The sequence below is a fragment of the Coenobita brevimanus genome, chromosome 34 (assembly GCF_032717465.1).
Source record: "Coenobita brevimanus isolate Jiangsu-jjx chromosome 34, ASM3271746v2, whole genome shotgun sequence".
Taxonomy (NCBI): domain Eukaryota; kingdom Metazoa; phylum Arthropoda; class Malacostraca; order Decapoda; family Coenobitidae; genus Coenobita; species Coenobita brevimanus.
The window spans coordinates 9,238,838-9,266,111 of NC_136987.1; the positions used below are offsets into that span (position 1 = coordinate 9,238,838).

The 27,274-nt window shown below is 40.5% G+C and overlaps 1 protein-coding gene across 1 annotated transcript in view; it reads left to right on the forward strand.

The window, feature by feature from the left end:
• LOC145396066 (HAUS augmin-like complex subunit 4) overlaps window positions 1–22,321 on the forward strand; it is a 204,098-nt gene extending 181,777 nt beyond the window's left edge. Inside the window, exon 8 of the mRNA XM_080269531.1 lies at window positions 22,058–22,321. Coding sequence (XP_080125657.1) covers window positions 22,058–22,301 — 244 coding nt within the window. The 3' untranslated portion in view covers window positions 22,302–22,321. The remainder of the gene's footprint in view (window positions 1–22,057) is intronic.
• Window positions 22,322–27,274: the final 4,953 nt, after the last annotated feature.

Genomic DNA, 27,274 nt, shown 5'->3' on the forward strand with positions numbered 1-27,274 from the left:
CAGGAACATTACTGGCGCCAACACATCCACACCACAATGCTTCTTTATATCCTCATTCGTCAGTCTGTCTCTCCATGTGACTCCACAGGCTCCTCTTAAATAACTAATTTGCACTGCTCTCACTCTTGACTTGTGTCCTTCCAACAACGTCCAAGCTTCACTTCCATACGTTAGAGTTGGTATCACAATACTGTCATGTAGTAACTTTTTCACTTCCATGCTCACTTCCCTGTTTCTTATCACTGCTTTCAAAGAACCAGCAACCTTTCTTCCCTGCTGTACCGTTTCAACCACTTCACCCCCCAAACCTCCATCCTTACTCACCTTACTACCCAAGTACTAAAACGTACTCACATTTTCCAATTCCTCACCATCCAACCACGCTGTACATTCACTGACTTCACCTCTCTCAAAGACCATCACTTTACTCTTCCCTACATTCACCTTTAGATTCCATTTCTTACACACTCTTCCAAACTCATCCACCAAGCCTTGCAGCTCCCCTTCATCTTCACTCAACAACATAGTATCATATCAAACAACAGTACAGGGAGTTTTCAAACACTATCCTCTCTCACCAGGGCCACTCCAACATCCACTACCCTACCTTGTACCTCTTTTATTACCCCATCCATGTACAGATTGAACAACCATGGAGACATGACACATCCCTGTTTCAACCCAACTTTCAAAGAGAAAAATTCACTTAGTTCACCATCCACACGCACTGCAGCCTTCGCACCATCGTACATACTCTTCACAGCATTCAATAACTTCCCATCTACTCCATATATTCTTAACACTTTCCACAATCCTTGTGTATCCACCCTGTCATATGCTTTCTCCAAATCCATGAAAGCCACATACAACTTCTTTCCCTTCTCTTGAAACTTTTCCACTAAAGATCTAAGAATGAATATCTGATCAACACAACCTCTTCCCTTCCTAAAGCCTCCCTGTTCTTCTCCAACTAATTTCTCTGTTCTTTCTCTAACTCTGTCAATAAGTATCGTACCATACACTTTTCCTATTATACTAAGAAGACAAATGCCCCCATGATTACCACACACTTCTTTTTCCCCTTTTCCTTTGTACAAGGGAATAATTATACCTGACTTCCAATCCTCCGGGACTCTACCTTCCTCCCAGGCCAATCTGCACATCTTCCACATCCATTCTACTACTATCTCTCCCCCATGCTTCAGCATTTCACCACACACTCCATCAATTCCTGGGGCTTTCCCCGATTTAACATACTTCATTGCTTCCACAACTTCTGTCCTACTGATTTCTTTCTGCCTTCTCATCTCCCTCCTTCTCCCAGCCATTCCCCAGCCACTTATACTCGCATTACTTCTATCCTGTATGTTCAACAATACCTTAAAGTGTTCTCTCCATCTGCTCACTTTTTCTCCCTTCTCCACTAATAATCTACCATTTTTATCTTTCACTCCCCTGCTAACTTCACTTCCACCCTGTCTTACTCTTCTCACCTCTTTCCAGAACATTTTCTTACAGTCCCTCCACTTTACACTCAAATTCCTTCCAAATTCCTCATCCACTCTCTTCTTTCTCTCTCTTACTAATCTTTTCACCTCTCTCTTTCTTTCTACATATAACTCTCTCTTCCGCTTCTCAACTTCTTCCACGCCCCTATTTCTCATCCATTCATTGTATGCTTTCTTCTTTTGTGCCTCAACCTGTCTCACCTCTTCAGTCCACCACGCTGTTCCTTGCACCCCCCTCCGTCTTCTCTTCCTTCCACACACCATATTACATGCTGCACATATTTCTTCTGTAAATATGCTACACACACCTTCCACGTCTCCCATCTGCTCCAATTCATATTTGCCCAATTGTTCCTACACTTCTCTCTTATACTCTGCCTTTTTCTCATCCTCTTGTAACCTTTTCACTCTCCTTGCAACTACTCCTTCCTCTCGTCTTTCCCTTCTTTTATTCCTCCATCTTACTGGAATCCTAATTCTGGCCACCACTAAGTAGTGGTCAGAAAGTCCACTCCCCCAACCTCTATAAGCTCTTGCATCCATTACACATCTTCGCATCCTTTCATCCACACACACATAATCAATCATTGCCTTCCTTTCATTCAGTTCACCACCCACCCTTCTCATCACTCGCCATGTATACCTGTGGATCATTTTATGCCTGAAGAGGGTATTGGCTATCACCAACCCCCTCCCGACACAAATGTCCACTAACGCACTCCCATTCTCATCTATCTCAGCAGGCACACCCCACTCACCAACTATTCCATCCACCTTCACATTCCCAACTTTACCATTCATATCTTCGATCAAAAACACTCTCTCATTCTTTCCAAACTTTTCCATGCACACTTCTACATTTGTCCAGAACTCTTGTCTCACTCTTCTAGCACGATCTTGCGTTGGTGCATACACACACACAATCGCCCACATTTGTATTCCAACTTTCAACTTTACCCACACAATCCTTGACCCAACTGATCCATACTGTCTTATGCTCTTCTTCCATCTTTTACTCACAACTATACATACTCCTTCCTTTGCCCTCTCATTCTCACCTACTCCTGCACATATACCTCATCCATACTCCCATTCTCTCACACTTTCTCCTCTCCACTTTGTTTCAGTTATTCCACATACATCCACTTTCGCACCCTCAAGCACCTGGACAATCTCTCTCTCTTTCACCTCATCATTCGCTCATCTTACATTCCATGTACCCATAACCAAGTCCTTTGTTTGGTCCTGGGTCGTCATCGTTTGGTCAGTCCTTGTCCGAGGCTTCTTGTTTGTTTTTTTAGTTAGTTGTTTTCTGGGGAGGGGCACTAACCCTCCGCCAACCCTTTTAGTTGCCTTTTACGACAAGCAGGGATACTGGGGGAGTATTCTTGAAAAACCCTCCTACCCCCAGGATCTCTCAAAAAGTCTCTCATCCATTCCAGAAGTTACCCCTTCAGTCCTCCTATATAATCTAGTTTACACATTAGTCTCTTATGAGGTACCTTGTCAAAGGCCTTCTCTAAGTCGAAGTACACACAATCCACCCAACCATCTCTCTCCTGTACCACGTCAATCGCTCTTGAGTAAAAGCTCAAGTTAGAAACACATGACCTTCCACTTCTGAATATTCATCTCTATGAGATATTTTATCCATCTGTCTTTAAGGATTCTCTCGCACAATTCACGACCATGCTGGTTAGAGACACTGGTCTATAATTCAGGGGTTCTTCCCTGTCCTCCCTTATAAATTGGTACCACATTTGCCCTCTTCCATTCTTGTGGCACTTTCCCCTCTTCCAGAGAACACACGATTAAACTGTGAATTTTATCCGGCAGTTGTTCTCTGCATTCCTTCAGTACCTAATTAGAGATTCCATCAGGTCCTGGGGCTTTCCTTACATCTTGAGTTTCCAGTAATTTATACACTTCCTGTACCTCCACTTTTATATTTTTTATCACTGGTACATTTCTAATCACTCCCTCCCATTCCACAAACTCTTTTTCATTAGTGAAAACCGATTGGAAACATTTGTTCATTATTTCAGCTTGCATTGCTGCATCTTTATAGACCTCTTTTTTACTTTCAGTTTGGTGATTCTTTCCTTTTGTTTCAGTTTGCCATTGACAAATCTATAAAACAGTTTGTGTGTGTGTGTGTGTGTGTGTGTGTGTGTATGTATTTACCAAGTTGTGATATACAGGAAAGGAGCTACGCTCGTGGGGTCCTGTCTCTGTTTCTCAATGTCAAATTTTGCTTTGAACTCGTTTAAGTTTTTGGACTGGACGATCTGTTTGTCCAGCCTGTTTCACAGGTCTATGCATCTATATGGAAGGCTGTATTTCTTGATATCCTTCAAGCAACTTGGGCTTTTCAGTTTCTTTCCATGTAATCACCCAGGGGGTGGAGGGTGGGTTCATGGAATGTGGGAAGTTTGAGAGGAAGAGAGGGGGAAGTCGTTGAGGCATTCAATAGGAGGTGGGTGGATGTGACGTGTTTGCATTAAGTCCGGTACAGGGGTGGATCAACCAGGAAGATTGTTGGGAAGGCCTGTTACCATAAGTTGTTTTTGGCAGGGGGGGACAGACGGATATGGGGGTGTTGGTGTGATAGTTGCAGAGAATGGGTGGAATATGTTATGAATGTTATGAGAGTAAGCGATAGGATATTGGTGGTGAAAATTCTGTTCAGCAGAAAGATAACTGCAATTATATGCATATGGTCCACAGGCAGGATTGGATGAATTAGAGAAAGATAGATTTTGGGATGATTTAATACGTGTAGTAGGTGGTATGTGGGATGATGAGATAGTGGTTTTGGGAGGGGACTTGAATGGTCATGTAGGTGAAGCAGCACAAGGTTATGAAGGAGTACATGGGGGATGTGCTTATGGTATAAGGAATGTTGAAGGGGAAAGGATACTCGAGTTTGGGGAGGCAACGGCCATGATTGTGTGCAACACATATTTTAGGAAAAGAGAGAGTAGGTTAATTACGTATGAGTCTGGGGGAAATAGCAGTCAGATTGATTATTTTCTGGTTAGGAGGGCTGATAGGGGGTTAGTGAGGGATGTTAAAGTTATAGGAAGTGAGGAGTGTGTGCAGCAACACAAACAATTGATCTGTGATATTGTGCTTAAAGAACGAGTGATGAAAAGGAGGACTTGTGTACCTAGGAGGAAAATATGGAAGCTGGAAAGCCAAGTAGTAAGGGATGCCTTCTATAGCGAGATGAGGAGAGTGGTGGCTGAACAGGGAGCTGTAGACCGAGGCATTAATGAACAGTACAGAGCCCTCAAGAACAATCTCTTGAGAGTTACTGATGCAATATGCGGTTGGACAAGAGGCCCACCAAGACATAAAGTAACTTGGTGGTGGGATGAGGGTATAGAAGCTGCAGTTAAGGAGAAAAGAAGGCTTTTCCGAGAATGGAAGAAGGGTGGTAGCAAGGAGGAATACATGGCTGCCAAGCGCAGGGCTAGAAGAGAGGTATACAGAGTGATGTCTGAGTCACAAGGACTTTTACTTGATAACCTAAATCATGGGGAAAGTAAAAATATGATATTTAAGGTGGCAAATCAGATGAAGAGGGATAATCGGGATATTATAGGTGAGCAGTGTGTGAAGAATGACGAAGGAAGGATGGCCGTGAACAGTGAGGATATTAAAGATGCATGGAGAGAGCATTGTAGCCGGTTGTTGAATGAGAAATTTGACTGGGACAGGGAAGGTTTGGAGCCAGCAGATCCAGTGTTTGGCCCTTGGCCTTTGATTGATGCTGCTACTGTGAGTGAGGCAATAGGCAGGATGAAGGTGGGGAAGGCAGCAGGTGTGTCTGGGTTGACCGCCGAAATGTTGAAGGCCTCAGGAGATATAGGGGTGAGGTTAGACACTGACCTGATAAATATGATTATTTATGGGTGTGTTGTCCCAGATGATTGGCTGAAGAGTGTAATTGTAAATGTGTATAAAGGGAAGGGTGATGCCTTGGAAAGAGGAAATTATAGAGGTATAAAGCATTTAGATCAGATAATGAAGGTAATGGAGAGAGCTTTAGAAGGTATAATTAGAGAAGAGTGAATATTGATGAGATGCAGTTTGGGTTTATGCCAGGAAGGGGGACCACTGATGCCATATTCATTGTTCAACTGCTTCAGAAAAAATATATTAGTAAGGAAAGGGATCTGTGTTTTGTTTTTGTTGATTTGGAAAAGGCCTTTGACAGAGTCCCTAGAGAGGTGGTGAAGTGGGCAATGAGAAAGTTTGGCTTGGAGGAGTGGCTAGTTAGGGTGGTTATGGCTATGTATGTGAGTGTTTGCACCCAGGTAAGTGTGAATGGGGATTTGAGTGATGAGTTTTCTGTGAACGTTGGTGTGCATGATCTGTGTTTTGTTTTTGTTGATTTGGAAAAGGCCTTTGACAGAGTCCCTAGAGAGGTGGTGAAGTGGGCAATGAGAAAGTTTGGCTTGGAGGAGTGGCTAGTTAGGGTGGTTATGGCTATGTATGTGAGTGTTTGCACCCAGGTAAGTGTGAATGGGGATTTGAGTGATGAGTTTTCTGTGAACGTTGGTGTGCATCAGGGGTCAGTTTTGAGTCCCATGTTGTTTATTATGGTACTTGGAGCCCTCTCACATGACTTCAGAAACGGACTCCCATGGGAGGTGTTGTATGCTGATGACTTGGTGTTGATTGCAGAGAATGAAAGGCAGGCGGAGGAATGGTTTAGGAAGTGGAGAGATGATATAGGGGACAAGGACTTAAGGGTAAATTCAGATAAAACAAAAGTGTTGATCTCTATGGTTAGTGGTGGTACTGTCAAAGACGAGGGAGAGTGGCCATGTGCAGTTTGCCACAAGGGCGTGGGAAGTAATTCCATCTTGTGCGGTGTGTGTGATAAATGGGTGCATAAGAGATGTAGTGGTATCAGAGGTAGACTGTGAGATAATGCTGATTTTATGTGTGCGGCGTATCGGGGAGAGCAGAAGGAGATTGTCAGGCGTGAAAGGATTGAACTTGCTGGTGAATCTCTTGAGTGTGTGGAAGAGTTTTGTTATTTGGGAGACATGTTGTGTGCTGGAGGTGGGGCTGGAGCTAGGTCTGTGGCTAGGGTGAGAAGTGGTTGGAAGAAGTTCAGGGAGCTCTTGTCTTTCTTGACATTGAGAGGACACTCCCTATGTTGTAAAGGGTCTTTGTATGCAACATGTGTTAGGAGTGTAGTGCTGTATGGTAGTGAGACCTGGGCAGTAAAGGAGGAGGATATTCGCCGGCTCAGACGTACAGAAATGACAATGATTAGGTGGATGTGTAGTGTGTCCCTGTTTCCAAGGTCTGGGGGGGCTGGATTTATGATGGAAGAGTTGAGAGGTAGGTTGGGACTGGAGTGTATTGGTTTTTTGATGAGGAGAGGTAGATTGAGATGGTTTGGGCATATGGAGAGGATAGGGGATGATTATTGCGTTAGGAAGGTGAGAAGCGTTAATATTGAGGGTGGGGTTATGAGGGATAGACCGAGAAAGACATGGGACGAGGTCATTAAGTGTGACCTTAGGGTTAAGGGGCTGAACAGGGAGGCTGCTGTAGATCGTGCAACATGGAGAGCCGCCATTAGGTGACCAAGGCCGATGCATGCGAGCATGTTGGAGCCTTTAAAAACGAAACGAAAAACGAAACGTGATCTCGTTTCTCTCCCATCCCATACAAACAGATCTTTTCTGTCAATTTTATCTACTCCTATCATGCCCCTAAACACTGCAATCATGTCACCCCTCTCTGTCCTTTCTTCTAAGGAAGGCGGATCCAGCTTTTCCAGTCTCTCTCTACGACAGATCTGCCAGGCTAGGGACCATCTTGGTTGCTGTTCTTTGTATTCTCTCGATCTTGTTTTTATCTTTCTTTTTGTGTGGGGACCACATTACTGCCACATATTCCAACCTGGGGCTGATCATGGCCACTGTCAATTTTTTTCATCTCCTCCTCCTCCATGTAATGAAATGCTACTCTTATGTTAGTCAAAAGATTATACGTCCCTCTGACTATCTTGTTAATGTGTTTTTCAGGTGACAAACTATCCTGGACCAGCACTCCAAATCTTTCTCTTCTCTCGCTTTTGTGATTGGTTCATTACCCATCAGGTAATTCAATGATGGGCTCTTGGTACTTTTACCCATGTCCAGTATTTTAAATTTTTTACATTGAATTTCATTTTCCACATCCTTCTCCCATCATGAATCCTATCCTGGTTCTCCTGCAGCATTTTACAGTCTTCCTCAGCCTTTAGTCTCCTCAAGATCTTTGCATCATCAAACAGACTTGCATAACAGTTCATTCCATCTACCATATCATTTATGCAAATCAGGAACACCGAGCCCTGTGGAACTCCACTTGTTACTTCCCTCCATCCAGACATCCTGTCCTTTATTACGGTCCTCATTTGTGTGTTTCTCAAGAAGTTTCTCATCCACTCCAGGAGGTTTCCCTTCAGTCCTCCTATGTGCTCCAGTTTCCACATTAAGTTCTTGTGAGATACCTTGTCAAAGGCTTTCTCCAAATCTGAATACACACAGTACACTCAACTGTCTCTCCTGTAGCACGTCAGTCTCTCTTGAATAAAAGATCAACAAGTTGGAAGCACACGGCCTTTCACTTCTGAATTCAAACTGAGTTTCAGCCAAAATGTTCATCTCCTCCAGATGTTTCATCCATATTCTCTCTCACAATTTTACGACCATGCTGGTCAGGGACACTGGTGTATAATTCAGGCATTCTTCCTTGTTTCCTCCCTTATAAGTTGGTACCACATTGGCCTTCCTCCATTCCTGAGGCACTTTCCCTTCTTATAGTGAATGAATCTTCTTCGCCTGTTGTTCTCTGCGTTCCTTCTGTACCCAATTAGAGATTCCGTCCGGTCCTGGGGTTTTCCTTACATCTTGAGTTTCTAGTAACTTATACACTTCCTACACTTCTACTTTTATATCTTTTATCACTACATTTCAAGTCACTCCTTCCTCCTCCACAAAATCCCTTTCTTTAGTGAAAACCAATTGAAAACATTTGTTCATTATTTTAGCTTGCATTGCCGCATATTTATAGATCTCTCCTTCTACTTTCAGTTTGATGATTCCTTCCTTTTTTTCAATTTGCCATTAACAAATCTATAAAACAATTTGGGCTCTTCCTTACATTTGTCAAGTATACCTTTTTCAAAGTTCCTTTTTTCCTCTCTACGTATTCTTGCATATTCATTTCCAGTTCTTCAATATTCTTCCTTTGTTCTGCTATTACCTGTCTTTCTCTAGTTGTTCCATGCCATGTCCTTCTTTTTTTTGCTATCATACACCTTCTGTTAAACCAATCCTTTTTTCTGTTTTCTTTCAGACCTACTCATGGCACATATTTTTCCACTCCTGAATTATAGAGGTCTAGAACGATATCCCACTTCCTCTGTATTTTTCTTGTTTCTCTGAATTTCCTCCAGTCTGTATTTTCAAAAAATTTCCTCAGTCCTATAAAGTTTGTTTCCCCAAAGTTGTATCATCCCTGCCTATAAAGTTCATCTCTTGGCACCATGTTCCTTTTTATCATCTGGAACTCAATAACCACATGATCACTTTTTCCAATAGGACACAGATATTTCAAAGATTCAGTTACATCAGGTTCTTTGGTTAGCAGTATCTGTGTGTGTGTGTGTGTGTGTGTGTGTGTGTGTTCTTATCTAATTGTTCTTACCTAATCGTATCTCTACAGGAATGAGTCATGCTCGTACCATCCTGTATTTTGAACCATGTTTATTGTACATTTCTTTAACTTTAAGAATTGTTTCAGTGCACACCATTTCATTCGGTAGTGCATGCCACTGATAAACTGCTCTGTTTCGGAAACTGAATTTCTTTACGTCTGTATCACCTCTCTTTTTGTACAATTTTCTGTAGTATCCTCTTAATGTTGCTTCCCCATAGGTTATATACTCATTTGCATCTATTTTCTCTTTTCATGTGATGCATTTATATAACATAATCATGTCTCCTCTTTTCCTTCTCTTCTGTAATGTTGGCATATTTAATTTTTTGAGTCCTTCATAACTTAGGTCCCTTAAACTTGATGCCCATTTTGTAGTGGCTGTTTGTACCTTTCCAATCTTATCTATATGTTTTTTGGGATATTTCAAGCTACTGATGCATACTCCAGAGTTGGTCTGATGAGTGATGTTATTATATTTCTCAGCACGTATTCATTTATATATATGAATGCTTCCCTCATATTAGCAAGCAGTGTGTACACGTTCCTTACATTTCATTTATGTGGTCAGCTGGTGATAGTCAGTTATTGATAATCACTCCTAAATCCTTTTTTCTTTGATGTGTATAGGGCTGAACTTCGTAACTTACAGTCCCAGTCTGGCCTTTTTTCACTTTTACCAAATTTTATTACGTGACATTTGTCCACATTGAATTCCATATGCCGTCTGTTGCTCCATTCATGAAGCTTATTTAATTCCTCTTGTAGCTCTATGCAAGAGTCTTTGTTTGAAATTTCCCTTTGTATTTTTGCATCATCAGCAAACATATTTAGGTAGCATCCATTTCCAAGGTTGCTGTGTATATCATTTATAGAGTGTAAAATCATAGTTGGTGCCAGCAGTAAGCCCTGTGGAATGCCACTTATCACTTCTCTCCATGATGAGCAATTTCCCCTTGGCACTGTTCTCATTTCCCTTTTACTGAGAAAATCTTGCATCCAGTTGTACAGATTGCCTTGGATACCTCCTTGATTGTACAGTTTCCATGAAAGTCTTTTGTGTGGTACTCTGTCAAATGCCTTCTTGTAATCCAAATACCTGTATATGCTTTCTACCCAGCCATCTCTTTTCTGTATTATTTCTGCAGCTCTGTCATAGTTAATATGTTAGTAACACATGATTTTCCCTTTCTAAAACCACATTGTCTTTTTGTTAATCATATTGTGTTTTTCCTGGTGATTTACTCAAATTCTTCATACCAGTTTTTCTGACATCTAGCTTACAATGCTGGCCACTGATACTGGTCGGTAGTTAAGTGGATTTTGTCTGTTTCCTTGCTAGCAAAGGGGCACAATGTTTACTTTCTTCCAAATATCAGGTAGTTTTGTTTGTCTTAAGGATTCTCTGAATATTAAATGTAATGGACTGCTTTGTTTTTGTGCACATTCCTGTAATACCCAGCGTGAAATTTCGTCAGCGCCATTGGCTTTTCCCATCTAATTTCCTCATCTCTTCCTGGACCTCTTGTTTTGCTATACGTATACTTGTTAATATGTGTGGGCATGCTTGTTCATTTTGCTATCTCGCAAATCTACTTTTTTAGTTAAAACTGACTGGAAATTTTTGTTTGGTACGTCACAAATACAGGTATCTTCTTCATTGATACCAATTTTCCCCTCATCCATGATGGATTATATTCTATCTTTAACTTTTGGTTTGCTTTGTATTTACTTGTAAAACAACATTGGCAGATCAGTACTTTTATTTATAATGTCTTCCGCAAACTGCCTTTGAGTTTCTCTCCTTATGCATGTATAATCATTTCTTGCCAGCTTATAGTTGTTATATGCCATCTCACTTTTATGTCGTCTGTATCTGATCCACAGCAAATCTCTTTTCTGTCTGTCTGTCCATCTATTGCCAGATGCCTCAATCCCGTAAGAGGTGGCCACAAACAAATCACTTCCAAGTCACCCTGTCCCCCGCCATTTCATTGCTCTGCTCCCAGCTCACACTCCCCTCTCTCATATACCTCTCCACTCCATTCCTTCATCTCATCCTTGACCTCCCCCTCCCTTCCCTCCCATTTGCCCCTGCCACCTCACTCACGTACACTCTCTTTGTCAGTCTGTCACTCTCGATCCTCTCCACATGGCCAAACCACCTCAGTGTGTTTCTCATAATGCTTCCTATCACATCTACATCCACAGCACAATGCTCCTTCACTTCCTCATTTGTCAGTTTGTCTTTCCATGTGACTCCACATGCTCCTCTCAAATAACTCATTTCCACTGCTCTCACTCATGACTTCTATCCCTTCAACAAGATCCAAGCTTCACTTCTGTACATTAGAGTTGGTATCACAGTACTGTCATGTAGTAACTTTTTTACATCCTTGCTCACTGCCTTGTTTTTTATCGCTGCTTTTGAGGAACCAGCAACCTTTCTTCCTTGTTGTACTCTTATAAGCACTGCACCCTCTAAACTTCCATCCTTTTCTCTTGTGCATTTTTATGATCAATATTAAACCAGTTCTTTATCCTTATTTCCGTTTCTTTGTGCAGTGGGACATAATTATGGACTCCTATGTTATAAAATTCACAGAATTTTTTATATATAACATTTATATCTTGTTGTTCTAGCTCCTTGTTCCAATTTGTATCCTTAAAGTACTTCTTTAGGTCATGGTAGTTGCTCTTTTTGTAGTGTAGCCTCTTTTTGTATTTTCCATTACCTCTAACTATATCATGTGCTATCCTGAAATTGTAATGTGGTACTGCATGGTTGCTTTTGCCAAATGGGAGGATGACAGATTATATTGTCAGTTTCATTTTCTTGCCTAGTAAATATGGATCTAATAATGAGGGGTCTTCTGGTCTTCTTTTTTCTGTGTTCTCCTTTACATGTTGTGTTAAAAAAATTCCTATAGAAGATCCAAGAGCTTTTGATCCCAACAACTTTCATGGCGTTTTACATCTAGAGTTTTCCAGTTTATATTTGTGTTAAAATCTCCCGTTAGTATAATTCTTTCAGATTTTTTTTCTTTCTGTATAGTAGGGTTCTTAAACTCTGAATTGTCTTTTTTACCAGGTCTTCATATTCACCTCTATTCCATGTGTTTGTCTTGGATGACATATATAGATTTGCCACAGTTATTATCCCTTCTGATGTACTAATCTCTACTGCAACTAATTCTGCTTGTGAGGGTATGTCTATTTCTGTCTATTTGACTCGGAGTCTTTTCTCTGTTGGTATCGTAACTCCTCCTCCTTTGTTTAAATTCCTGTCTCCGCCAAATATTGTACTCATTCAAATTTAAAGAGTAGTTTGATATCCTTGGGGTTAATTTTGATCCTGTTAGTCAAATAATATGAGGCTCATTTTCTGTGATATAGTCTTTAATCTCTAATAATTTGGATATCATTCCATCTACATTTGAGTACATCAACTTCGCTATATTGTTCACATATTTGACATTGGTTGAGTCTGCTATCTTGCTTTTATTTAGTCCCTGCTGTTTATGTACCATTTTTTTTTACGTGTAATCCTACTACTTTGTAAAAAAATTTACTTCTCTCTTCATCTGATCTTGCATCATTCTTTCTTTTTGCAGTGTGTGTGTGTGTGTGTGTGTGTGTGTGTGTGTGTGTGTGTGTGTGTGTGTTTACCTAATTGTGATACCAACTCTAAAGTATGGAAGTGAAGCTTGGACATTGTTGTAAGGACACAAGTCAAGAGTGAGAGCAGTGGAAATGAGTTATTTAAGAGGAGCCTGTGGAGTCACATGGAGAGACAGGCTGACGAATGAGGATATAAAGGAGCGTTGTGTTGTGGATGTGGATGTGATAGGAAGCGTTATGAGGAACACACTGAGGTGGTTTGGCCATGTGGAGAGGATGAAGGGTGAAAGACTGACGAAGAGAGTGTATGTGAGTGAGGTGGAGGAGGGAAGAGAGAGGGGGAGGCCGAGGATGAGATGGAGGGATGGGGTGGAGAGGTATACAGTATGAGAGAGGGGGTAGTGAGTTGGGAGCAGGGCAGTGGAATGGCGGGGAACGGGGCGACGTGGAGGCGATTTGTTTGTGGCCACCCCAAATGGGATTGAGGCGTCTGGCATAGATAGATAGATAGATATACAGGAAATGAGCTACGCTCGTGGGGTCCCGTCTCTGTTTCTCAATAAGTCAAATTTAGCTTTAAACTCGTTAAGTTTTAAGACTGGACGATCTCTTTGTCCAGGCTATTCCACAGGTCTATACATCTATAAGGAAAACTATATTTCTTGATATCCTTCAGGCAGCTGGGTTTCTTCAGTTTCATTCCATGTCCTCTTGTTACTCTCTTATCCCATAAAAACAGATCTTTGTCAATTTTATCTACTCCCATCATGGTCCTGAACACTGCAATCATGTCGCCTCTCTTTCTCTTTTCTTCTAAGGAAGGCAAATCCAGGTTTTCCAACCTCTCTCTATACGACGGATCTGCCGACTGGGGACCATCTTGGTTGCTGTTCTTTGTATTCTCTCAATCTTGTTTATATCTTACTTTTTGTGTGGGGACCACACTACTGCTGCATATTCTAACCTGGGGCGAATCATGGCCACTATCAATTTTTTCATCATCTCCTCATCCATACTGTATAATAAAAAGCTACTCTTATATTAGTCAGGAGTTTTTACATTTCTCTAACTGCCTTGTTAATGTGTTTTTCAGTGACAAACTGTCCTGGACGAGCACTCCCAAATCTTTCTCTTCTCTTGCTTTTGTGATTGGTTCATTACCCATCAAATAATTCAATGATGGCCTCTTGGTACTTTTACCCATTTAACCCATTTCCAATATTTTACATTTCTTTGCATTAAATTTCATTTCCCACATCCGGCTCCAATCGTGTATCCTATCCAGATCCTCCTACAGCATTTTACAATCCTCCTCAACCTCTACCTTCCTCAAGATCTTTGCATCATCAGCAAACAGACTTGCATAAATGTTCACTCCGTCTACCATATCATTTACATAAATCAGGAACATTACTGGCACCAACACTGAGCCCTGTTGGACTCCACTTGTTACTTCCCTCCATCCTGACATCCTATCCTTTATTACTGTCCTCATTTGTCTGTCTCTCAAAAAGTCTCTCATCCATTCCAGGAGGTTCTCCTTCAGTCCTCGTATATGCTTTGGTTTCCACATTAGTCTCTTATGAGGTACCTTGTCGAAGGCCTTCTCAAAATCTGAATACACACAATCCACCCAACCATCTCTCTCCTGTACCACGTCAATCGCTCTTGAGTAAAAACTCAACAAGTTTGAAACACATAACCTTCCACTTCTAAATCCAAACTGACTATCAGCCAAAATATTAATCTCTTCCAGATATTTTATCCATCTATCTTTCAGAATTCTCTCGCACAGTTTTGCAACCATGCTGGTTAGGGACACTGGTCTATAATTCAGGGGTTCTTCCCTGTTTCCTCCCTTATAAATTGGTACCACATTTGCCCTTTTCCATTCTTGAGGCACTTTCACCCTCTTCCAGAGAACAGACATTTAAACTGTGAATCTTATTCGCCAGTTGTTTTCTGCATTCCTTCAGTACCCAATTAGAGATTCCATCTGGTCCTGGGGCTTTCCTTACATCCTGAGTTTCCAGTAATTTATACACTTCCTGTACCTCCACTTTTATATCTTTTATCACTACATTTCTAGTCACTCCCTCCCCTTCCACAAACTCACTTTCATTAGTGAAAACTGACTGGAAACGTTTGTTCATTATTTCTGCTTGCATTGCCACATCTGTATAGACCTCTCCTTCTACTTTCAGTTTGGTGAATCCTTCCTTTTGTTTCAGTTTGCCATTGACAAATCTATAAAACAGTTTGGGTTCATCCTTACATTTATCTATTATTCCTTTTTCAAAATTCCTTCCTTCCTCTCTATGTATTCTTGTGTAATCGTTTCTAGTTCACTTACATTCTTCCTTTGTTCTGTTGTTACCTCTCTTTCTCCAGTTGTTCCTAGCCATGTCTCTCTCTTTTTTTGCCATCATACACCTTCTATTAAACCACTCCTTTTTCTGTTTTCTTTCCCCCTTACTTTTGGTACAAATTTTTCCACTCCTGAATTATAGAATTCTAGAAAAATATCCCACTTCCCCTGTATCTATCTTGTTTCTCTGAATTTTCTCCAAACTGCATTTTCAAAAAATTTTCTCAATATTGTAAAGTTTGCGTTACCAAAGTTGTATCTTCCCTGCCTATAAAGCTCGTTTCTTGGCTCCACGTTCCCTGTTATCATCAGGAACTCAGTGACCACATGATCCCTTTTTCCGATAGGACACAGATATTCCAAGGATTCTATTATATCGGGTTCTTTGGTAATCAGTAAGTCTAGTCTTGCTGGTGTACCCTCACCTCGGAACCGTGTCTCTTCTCTGACCCATTGCATCATCACATTGTTCATTGTTATATTTAATAATGTAGTGCCCCATGAATCTTTGCTGCCTCCTGAGTCCCATTCTTCCCAGTTCACCTCTTTACAGTTGAAGTCACCCATTAAAATTATTTTGTTACTTTTCTCAGTCATTTTCTGGAAATAGCTAGCCATGTCTGACAACAAATCCTGGTATTCATCATCACTCCATGCTCTTGTCTTAGGGGGAACATACACTACTGCCATATCTCTCCTGCTATTCTCTCCAGTTTCTAATTTCATATTTATGTGTGTGTGTGTGTGTGTGTGTGTGTGTGTGTGTGTGTGTGTGTTCTTACCTTACCTAATTCTTACCTAATTGTATCTTTACAGCAATGAGTCAAGCTCATACTGTCCCGTGTCTTAAACCATATTTATCATACATATCCTTAAATTTGTGAATTGTTTTGGCACACACTATTTCATTCGGTAGTGCATTCCATTGATCAATTGCTTTGTTTGGGAAACTGAATTTCCTTACGTCTTTATCACCTCTTTTCTTATGCAGTATTTTGCAGTGTCCTCTTGCTGATGCTTCTCCATATGTTAAGTAATCATTTATGTCTATTTTCTCCCTTCCTGATATGCACTTATATAGCATTATCATGTCACCTCTTTTCCTTCTCTCCTGTAGTGTTGGTAGATTCAGTTTATTTAGTCTTTCTTCGTAGCTTAGGTCCCTTAAGCTTGGTATCCATCTTGTAGCGGCCCTTTGAACTTTTTCAATCTTGTCTATGTGCTTTTTGAGATGAGGACTCCAGACTACTGATGCATATTCCAGGGTTGGTCTAATGAATGATGTTATTATCCTTCTTAGCATGTCTTCATTTATGTATGTGAATGCTATTCTCATATTTGCAAGCAGTGTATACATGTTCCTTACCTTCTCGCTGATGTGGTCAGCCGGAGATAGTCTGTTATTGATAATCACACCTAGGTCTTTCTCTCTTTCTGATGTGTATAGGGTTTTATTTCCTAACTTATAATCCCAATCAGGTCTTTTTCCACTTTTACCAAACTTGATTACATGGCACTTGTCAACATTGAATTCCATTTCCCATGTACTACTCCATTCATGAAGTTTATTTAATTCTTCTTGTAGCTCCCTACAAGAGTCTGTGCTAGTAATTCTCCTTTGTATTTTTGCATCATCTGCAAACATATTCAGATAGCTCTCATTTCCAGTGTTACTGTTTATATCATTTATATACACTAAAAACATGATTGGTGCCAGCACTGAACCCTGTGGTACTTCACTAGTCACTTCTTTCCATGAAGAGTAGTTTCCTCTTAGTACTGTCCTCATTTCTCTTTTTATGAGAAAGTCTTGCATCCAACAAAACAGTTTGCCTCAAATTCCTCCTTGATGGTACAGTTTCCATAAAAGTCTTTGGTGTGGTACTGTGTCAAAAGCTTTCTTGAAATCTAAATAGATACTGTCCACCCATCCTTCCCTTTCCTGTATTGTGTTTGTTACTCTGTCATAGTAGCTCAACAGATTAGTAACACATGATTTTTCTTTTCTAAAACCAAACTGTCTTTCTGTTATCATACTGTGTTCTTCTAGATGATTTACCCAAGCTTTTCTTATAAGTTTTTCTAATACCTTGCTTACAACCCTGGTCAGTGATACTGGTTGGTAGTTGAGTGGATTTTGTCTATTTCCTTTCTTGAATAAGGGAACAATATTTGCTTTTTTCCAAATATCAGGTAGTTTACCTTGACTCAAGGATTTCTTGAAAATTAAAAATAATGGTTTACTTAACTCCTTTGCACATTCTCGTAATACCCAACATGAAATTTCATCAGGACCACTTGCTTTTCCTCTGTCTGATCTACTTAACTCCTCCTGTATTACTTTTTCTGCTATTTGTATATCTGGTAGTATGTGTGGACATGCATGTTCCACATAGTCCCTCTCAAAATTTTTTTCTTCTGTAAAAACTAATTGGAAATTCTTATTTAGTGCTTCACAAATATCTTTCTCTTGTGTATAAGTGATTCCCTCGTCCGTAATTGATTGTATTATATCTTTTACTTTGGTTTTGCTTTTGATATAGCTGTAAAACAGCTTTGGTTGATCACTACTTTTATTTATTATATCCTCCTCAAATAGTTTTTGGGCTTCCCTCCTTATTCTTGTATAGTCGTTTCTTGCCTGTTTGTAATTATTATACGCCCTTTCACTATTGTGTCTTCTGTATCTATTCCACAACAAATATCTTCTTTCTTCTGATTTTTTACATTCTGTATTTAACCATTTCTGTATTTTCTTATCTGCTTCTTTGTGCTGTGGGATGTACTTCTGGACTCCTATTTCATGAAATTCACAAAATATTTTATATACAGCATTTAAATCTTGTCCTCTAAGCTCATTTTCCCAATCAACTTCTAAGAAATACTTCTTTAGGTCTTCATAATTTCCCTTTTTATAGTTTAGTCTCTTTTTGTAACTTTCATTGCTGTTTACTATGTCATATGCTATCCTGAAGTTATAATTTAGTACTGCATGATCGCTTTTGCCGAGTGGAGGGTGATATATTAAACTGTCAATATCATTTTCTTGCCTAGTAAAATATTAGATCTAGGACTGAAGGTACATCAAGTCCTCTTTTCTGGTGGTTTCCCTCACATGTTGCGTTAAGAAAAACTCTTGTACGAGATCCAGGAGCTTTTGGTCCCAACAGCTTTCCTAGCTATTTATATCTAGAGTATTCCAATTTATATTTGTATTGAAGTCCCCAGTTAGTATAATTCTTTCCGATTTCTCTTCCATTTTATGTAGTAATGATCTTATACTCTGAATTGTACTCTCTGCCAGGTCCTCATATTCGTCTCTTTCCCATGTATTTGATCTGGGTGGCATGTACAAATTGGCTACAATTACTTTACCTTCAGATGTGTCGATCTCTACTGGAATCAGTTCTGCTTGTGATGGTATATCTAGTTTTATCTCCTTGACTTTCAGATTTTTCTTAGTTAACATTATAATTCCTCCTCCTTTTTTTAAATTTCTGTCTCTTCTCAATATATTTTATTCTTCTAAGTTTAGTATGTCATTGGATATCCTTGATGTTAATTTTGTTTCAGTTAGGCATATTATTTGTGGTTCATTTTCTCTAACATAATCATTCATCTCTAGTAATTTAGGTACCATTCCATCCACATTTGAGAACATCAACTTTATCATCTTGTTTATATACCTGTCATGACATGGTTCTACTACCTTCCTCCTTTTTCTTCCATCCTGTTTGTGTACCACTTTCGTACCTGCAATCCTATTACTTTGTAAAAAAATTTCTTCTTCTCCTCTTCTGATCTTCCTCCATTTTTTGTTTTTGCTTCCTCCCTTTTCTCTTTCAGTAATTCCAGTTCCTCTTGTGTTAGGCATCTTTTTATCCGTACATTTTTGAACTCCTCTTTTTCCATAAGTTTCTTTGCATTTTTTAGTATCTCTTCCACAGTGTTTACACTCTGGAAAGTCACCTTTAGAGGTCTTGTCTTGCTTTTCTCGTATTTCCCTAACCTTTTGTGTTCCTCTATGTCTTTACTACAGATTTCCACTGATACTTCTTTCAGTAAGCTCATTACATTTGCCATCTCCTTTTTGTCTCTTGTGATCTTGTTTTTAACTTCTTCCTTCTCTATACCAGTGATTACTATTGATTTGTGTATCTCTACTGAATCTCTGACTAACTTTGGATTGTTTTGGATTATTCTTTTCACTTCCTTTTTAATGCTTTTTTCCTCCACCCTTGTTTCTAAGTCTTTCTTTACTTTCATCATTTCAGCATATGTGGTTTCTACATCATTTTTGTAGCTTTGCACAGCTTCATTCACCTGTATTATCTTCTCCTGAATATCACTGCTCTGGTCCATAAGACTGCTTGCTTGCCTAATTGTCTCTGTGTCATTTTTGAACTATTCCATAACACTCTCGTGATTGACTACTGTACTTGCCATTTCACTCACATTCTTCCTAAGCGTACTCAATTCCACTGTTAGTTCACTGATGGTTGTGTCTTTCTTATTGGCCTCCCTTCCTAGTTTTTCTATCTCTTCCTTTTGCAAGTGCATCTGCTTCTTTATTTCATCAATTTCATTTTTGAAAGCCATTTCTAGTTTGTGTACACGTTCAACCAGTCTATTGTGAGTCTCCACTTCAACCAGTTCTTGGTAGAAATCATCATTTTGCTTTTTACTTTTATCCCTTTTCTTTTCCAAGTTTGTTTTATTGAGGTATGTATCCATTTTGTAATACTAAATGAACAGAGTATGTACTTACAGATTATGTACACTTTCCCCTGTCGCTGTACAGTGGGGCACCAATTTTCGCACCTAATTGGGTCCAAAAATAATGCGCGAAAGTGGAATTAGCGAAAGTTGGGGCATTGTCTTTATGGCAAAAATGCTAATTGGTTCCCGGTTATCCTAAAGTAACATCAGATTTTCATTTTCACTTGCAATACAGTACATCAAATCACTATTGTACATTGCATTGTGAGATACAAACAATAAAAACTGTACAGTACACATTATATGAGGAGAAACATACCACAGAGACCAGGTTGAGGTGTTTAATGGATGTTGGGGGTAAGTATCCGAAGCGCATGGCGGGCTTATTTAGCCAGGCCAGACGTATTGGCGCCACCTCTTGCTGCCTCGCTACCACTCTCTCTCTCTGCCTCCTCAGATGCAACTCCCCCCACACCACCAGGCTCTCCCCGCACACCACCAGGCCCTTTCCCCACACTACCAGGTATAGTAGAGGCCATTGAACTGTGAGAATCCAACACAATGGAGCTAGCACGCTCGTACACAATGGCGCGAATGGGTGGACAGAGTGTTGACATGACGTCATGCAAGATGGCGGTGGGTTGCGGGCGGGCAGTGCAGGAAATTCAAAGTTCAAAATATTGTCCCAAACCCAAAATTTGTGTGCGAAAATCGATTTTTTTCAAGCGAAAGTGGAAGTTAGGGAATATTTGGTGCATGCCGCGAAAGTGGATTCCGCGAATCCTGCTGTAGCGAAAGTTGGTGCACTACTGTAGTCTAAACAAACCCAGCTGACTCAGCGCATTTTTTTTCCTTGTGGTTCTTTGTTCTGTTTGAACCAGTCTTGTTTAAACTTATAATTTTTTTTTCCTTTTAATAATGAAAAATCATTTAGTCTAACCTGGTACAGAGCTTGACTCATTCAAAGATACTAATTTAGGTAATGCCACTGGCCGTGTTGGTCTGGTACGGAGAGCCGATGTCGGACGTCTACATCTGATGACTCCCTCTGTGTGTGTGTGTGTGTGTGTGTGTGTGTGTGTGTGTGTGTGTGCTGTAAGAAAATTGTATCATACTGCTAGGCTTTTGGTGAGGTTTTTAAACTTTATGGGGGGACTTTTGATTTGTGGCCCTCAGATTAAGGATTGAGTATAGCACTGTTTTATAATTCAGCTGTTTTATGTGTGTAGGTGCCTGTGACTGGAGGTTCTTGTTGACATATGTAGCCTGTGCTGTTTTTAACCTGGCTTTTTTTTTTTTTTTTTTTTTTTTTTTTTTTAATATGTAGCTTAATGGCAGAAAAAGACAATGTTTTAGCTCCATGTCCTTTCTGTAGCACTTCATCTTGACTAACATCATATTCCATCGTTAATCTACTCTTACAACTTAGTATTCATGAGGGAAAGATGTCAACTTTAGGTCAAGTTAGAGGAAGCTAAGCATAGTTTATACATATGTCAGCATTGAAGGACTGTGAAACCCAGTGTTTCATAGGTCTCCCTTTTGTTATTTAAGTTTTGTGCATACAGCCATGAAGATCATTTCACCCAGCACAGCAAGCAGTTGTACCAGAGGCATGGCCAAATTGGTAGAGAGATGGCCTACATTCCTAATGGACCAGGGTTTGAATCCTGGCTGGGGCAGGGAACAGTTTAAGGATTTGAATTTCATTAAAGCAGACTTTCGATCTACCAGAGGACCTGTCGACATGTCTTCAAAATACCCCTGCTGATAACAATACCCCAGTCATGTATGAGGCAGCCCTATCATGTATTCAGTATGAACAGTGGGTGTTAGAACTGAAGTGGTGACATGTGAAGGTGTATTCTGTGCAGGAAGACTACTGGGCCATGGGAATGGGCTTTGGAGCCTATGCCCAGGGTCTAACACATAAAAAAAATAAAAAGAAAAAAAAAAGCACAGCAAGCAAATGTACCAGAGGCTTTTCTTTTGCTGTGCAGTATAAGTTTTAAGCACTCAGCTGTTTGTCTTAATAATACAGCTTTATTATTATTTATTTTTATTATTATTATTATTATTGTTATTATTATTATTTTTATTTTGCATCTAGGTGCCTGCAACTGGAGCTTCTACTAGACACATACACAGCACAATCCATTCCAGCACTAAAAGCCCTTGAAGCTCACTTGACCCATCGCAACAAACAAGCGCACCAGCGGCTAATTCACCTCAACCACACACTGCAGTCTTACTCTGGCATTGACCCCAAATTCCAGCAGCTGCTTGAGGAATATGCAAAGCTTCAAGAGGATATTAATTTTGCCAGGCTTACAACACAGGGATATGCTGCATGAAGCTTGGCAGTACAGCAGACCAGGTATAGTACTGTAGTCTTTTGAACAGAGAGTAACTCATTCAACCCAGTGATGTAATTATTAGTCCCCTACCAGTCAGACTGGTTGGAGAGTATAGGTTTGTACAGTCTGTCAGTATCAGTATGTCTATCAGTTCCTTTGCAATTTTGTGTCCGTTCCGTAACTTCCACCTGTATGACATATTTTGATATAATTTCACACAGTTGTTCCCCATATCATGACAGTGTGTTGTGCACAACAACCAGACATCTGCTCCCAAGGTCTAGGTCACACTTGGGGCTCAAACAAGGTTGGGTGCTGTCATACTTAACAGCCATACCTGCAATTGTGTCCGTTCTGTGTGTTGTCTGGGGAGATCACTGAATGGCTGTACATGCATGTTGCTATCATTCCCACATTGTATACACAGTACAAATGTATGGTTATCTGGGGTTGGGCCAATTAATCGGCAGGTAATCGGTAATCAGCCTAACCGGCTGCCAATTAGTAATCAGCCTTTTGACCCATGAATCAGGGCTGATTGATTGAAGAAGTTTATTTCTGTCTTTTAAACGAATGAGCATAAGGTATTAATGTCAGTATGTGAGTATGGTGGTGTTACCAAATCTCTGATACCCTCTCCAAAGCATTTTTTACATCAGGTTCCTACGTAAATGTACATTAGTTACCATACGTTATGTATATTAGTTGTATGTGCTCCCTCTGTTTATCTTTACCATTCTATATTACAGAACAGGTGGAAGAATAATGAGAATAAAAGAACCAAGTTTTTCATATTGTTATAGTTCTTAATAAAGATTGATACATTTTCTGTACACTACCATTTCTAGTAGCACCTAAGAACACCACAAGAATAAGAAGAAATGGCAAATTCTAACAAATTACAACCAGGATGCACAGAGTGGGTTGTTGCAACAAAGCAAAACTAGGCTATAGAAGAGTGGCAAATGACTAAAACTATTTGATCTCCTTACAGGAGATGGCAGTTGGACAGTAAACAAAGTTGAAAATAACATTAGGGTGATGTGTTCAACTTTGTGCTACCAATAATTTCATGAAGATTAATCAAATGTAAAATTTCATAATTGATCGGCCGATTATTGATTACTGATTAATCAGTAATCAACAGAATTGCTTATGGGCCCAACCCTGTGGTTATCATCCAGTAGGGGACTTTGTATTGCATGGCAATACAGGGCAGGGACTTTTTATTTTAATGTTGGTAGTTAGGTGATTGTACAGTATTTAATTTTGGAAAGGATCTGTATGATAGAAGAGGTTGATGAAGGCTGTATTTAACCTCTTAAGGTCAAAAAGTCTCTCCTAAGCTGAACAGAATCATCTTGAGGTAGCAAGAATGTAACAGTAGATGTGTCATGGAACTGAGGGGATCAGTTAGTTTTGGTTAGTTAGAGATGTATGAGAGGGAGGCATGTGAGTTGGGGGGAGGGCAGTCCAATGGCAGAGGACAGTGTGAAGTGGAGACTGTTTGTAGCCGTCCCTTATGGGATTAAGGCTTCTGGCAGTAGAGAGATAGATAGGAAGAGAGTTTGTTGTCATCCTGTGATATGCACATTTTTTTGCCATAAATAACCTACTAGTGATTGGCTCTTGCCTTACCCACTGATTTAAAGCTTTGCAGCCCACAGTACCAGTAGCTACTGCCCTTTATGATATTGTGTAAAAATGGAAGTTTGCTGTCGTATTGTACTGTAGCATTCATAAAGGCTCTAACATCCTTGCACATATGGCGGTGGCTCTCCGTGCTGCATAGTCTATGGCAGCCACCATACAGTCATTTATCCCTGAGGTCAAACTCTAAGACCTCGACGCAAGTCTTTTTTGGTCTGCCTTTTGCAGCCCTACCTCTGACGTTCACACATCACACCTTCTGCACTTTTTTTTTTTTTTTTTTTTTAATAAAGAAAGGAGAAACCAAAGGCAGAAGCTCGCAAGATTGTTCCTTCCAAGAAAAAATGAAACAAATAATGGAAAATATCGAATTCATGATCTGTTTATTTCGAGATGCCTGGACATAATCTATCTTTGGTATCTTTTGCCAGATGCCTCAACCCTGTAAAGGGTGGCCACTGACAAATTGCCTCTACAGTATGTTGCCCTGTCCAGTGCCACTTCACTGCCTTGCTTCCGGCTCCCACCCCCCTCATATACCTCTCCACTCCATCCCTACATCTCATCCTTGGCCTCCCCCTCCCTCTCCTCCCCTCCACCTTACCCGCATACACTCATCGTTAGTCGCTCACCCTCCATCCTCTCCACATGGCCAAACCACCTCAATGTATTTCTCCTAACGCTTTCTATCACATCCACATCCACACTACATCGCTCCTTCACTTCCTTATTTGTCAGTCTGACTCTCCATGTACCTCCACATGCTTCTCTCAAATAACTCATTTCCACTGCTCAAACTCTTGACTTGTGTCCTTCCAGCATGGTACAAGTTTCACTTTCATACATTAGAGTTGTTATCACTATACTCTCATGCAGCAGCTTTTTTACTTCCATGCTCAGTTCCCTGTTCCTTATCACTGCTTTCAATGAACCAGCAACCTTTCTTCTCTCCTGTACCCTTTCAAGCACTTCACTCTCTGAACATATGTCCTTACTCATCACACTGCCCAAGTATTGAAATTCACTCACATTTTCCATTTCCTCCTCATCCAGCTTCACTGTACATTCAGTGACTTCACTTCTCTCAAAGACCATAACATTATTCTTCCCTACAATTCAGCTTCAGATTCCGTTTCTTACACATGTTCCCAGACTCATTCCATGGCCATGCCTAGACACATTGCATGTAAAAGACTGGGGATTATAGGCAGTAGGAAATACAGACAGAGGAAGACAGTTCCAGAGTTGACCTGTTGTATACAAGGAGTGGGAGTAATGGTGGTAGTAGTAGTAGTTGTTTCCTAGGCAGTCTTGCCAAACAGCCCCGAGTCCCAAAGGAAGGCCACAGCCGAGACCGGGCCTTCCCACAGAGCTTTCTAGGAGTGTATGTTGTGTTGTTGGTGCGGGCGATTGTTTGCAGTGCAGTCTTCCATAATGTGCTTAATAGTATGGGTTGCTGTAGTGCATCCTGGACAGGCATCAGCGATGGAATCATCCAGCCTCTTCTGATAACTCAAGAAGGCTGGATGATGCCCACATCTCAGCCTGTCCAGGTGGACGCTGCCCTTACGAGGGAGGTAGGATTCAGAATGGTGGATATCAGGAGGCTGTGCATGCAGCTCTCTTTGAGTGACTGAATGGAGTGGTGAGTGATTTGAGTATGGATATGCTTCTGGAAGCTGGTTTGAGGCAGGCAAGTGGGGAGAGGTGACAGTACTGTACAGGCAAACCCCAATGTACGATACCCCAGAATAGTGGTGAGGGTAGAAATACCACCGTACGTATCGTAGGCCTACCCCCGGTTTTGCGATGGGTTATTATTTTTTTTTTTAAACAATTTTGATGATATTTTAGACTTAAGTTTTGTGTTTAGGTTGATTTATAAACTGTTTTTATACTTCGATTAATGTGTTTGAATAATAGATGGAGTGAACATTGTCATTTGGGGTACGGATTCTCGTCCATAGACAAGGTACAAAACAGTGTGGACAACTAGGCAACTCAACAACGACTATTTCGTGTTTGACCATTGAACATCTAATCCATCATGGAATGCACAATAATAATATTACATAAATGTTAATAATTATGAAAGCCTTGAAGAGTATATATTTCATGCAGTGGTGAAAACTGTGACTAACCATCATATCAAACTACAGCTACTCACACAACATAATGCCCAACATCTGGAAGCATGACACTGTCATAGCTATCCCCACACCCAACAAAGACCCCACGTTACCTTCCTCACATCACCCTGTCACACTCCTCTGCACCCCTCCAAAGTCATTGAATGATTGGTATTACAACTAGTTACACCTCACATCCTCCTAGCCCCATCACAACATGGTTTTAGGCTGCTACATTCCACAAACACTCTTCTTACAAGCCTTACACAGAGAGTCTTTGATGGCATGTATTCAGCAAGGCCACCACACAGAACACTCCTAGTTACACTAGACATTAGCAAAGCTTTTGATGCCATTCTCCAGCCACAACTTCACAAACAAAATATTCAACACAAACGTGCACAATAACACAAAAAGATGGCTGGCAGACTATTTAGCATGCAGATGTGCACATGTATCATTTGGCGGTCAGTTATCGAACATCAGAAACTTCATAAACGGCATCCCCCAAGGATCTGTTTCATCCCCTACTCTCTTAAACTACACATGCACGACATACCCAGACCCCACACACCACAAATACACACAGCTTCCTGTGTGGGCGACATAACACATGTACACACCAAAATGCAAACACAGCCACACACATCCTCCAACCTTACCTCAACACACTACTGTACATGAATGATTCACAACAAACAGACTGAAAATGGCCCCAGTCAAATCTACAGTGGCTCCCTTACAAACTGGACAGGAGAACACAGTCACATTCCAAACCTCGCCATAAACAACACTCCCCTACCACACACACACACATTCCCAAAATCCTTGGTGTAACATACAATATATCAGTGTCATTTAAACAGCACATCGCAAACATTATAGATAAATTAACACCAAAACTTGGTGCCTTAAGGTCACTTGCCTATACAACAAGCAACCACCACCAGAGTATACAAACAGTATGTATTTTCAGTGATGAATTATACAAGCCCTGCTTGGGCTTCTAACCTGACTAAAACATACTACAACATTCTACTGACCATACAGAACAAGGCCCTAAAAATAATCTCAGGCTGCACAGCTGCTACACCCATGGACCACCCACACCAAGAAACCAAAGTCCTCAAAGTCAAGGACCATCTAGATATGAGAGGCACACAAATTCATGCCATTGCCTCCACAAACCCA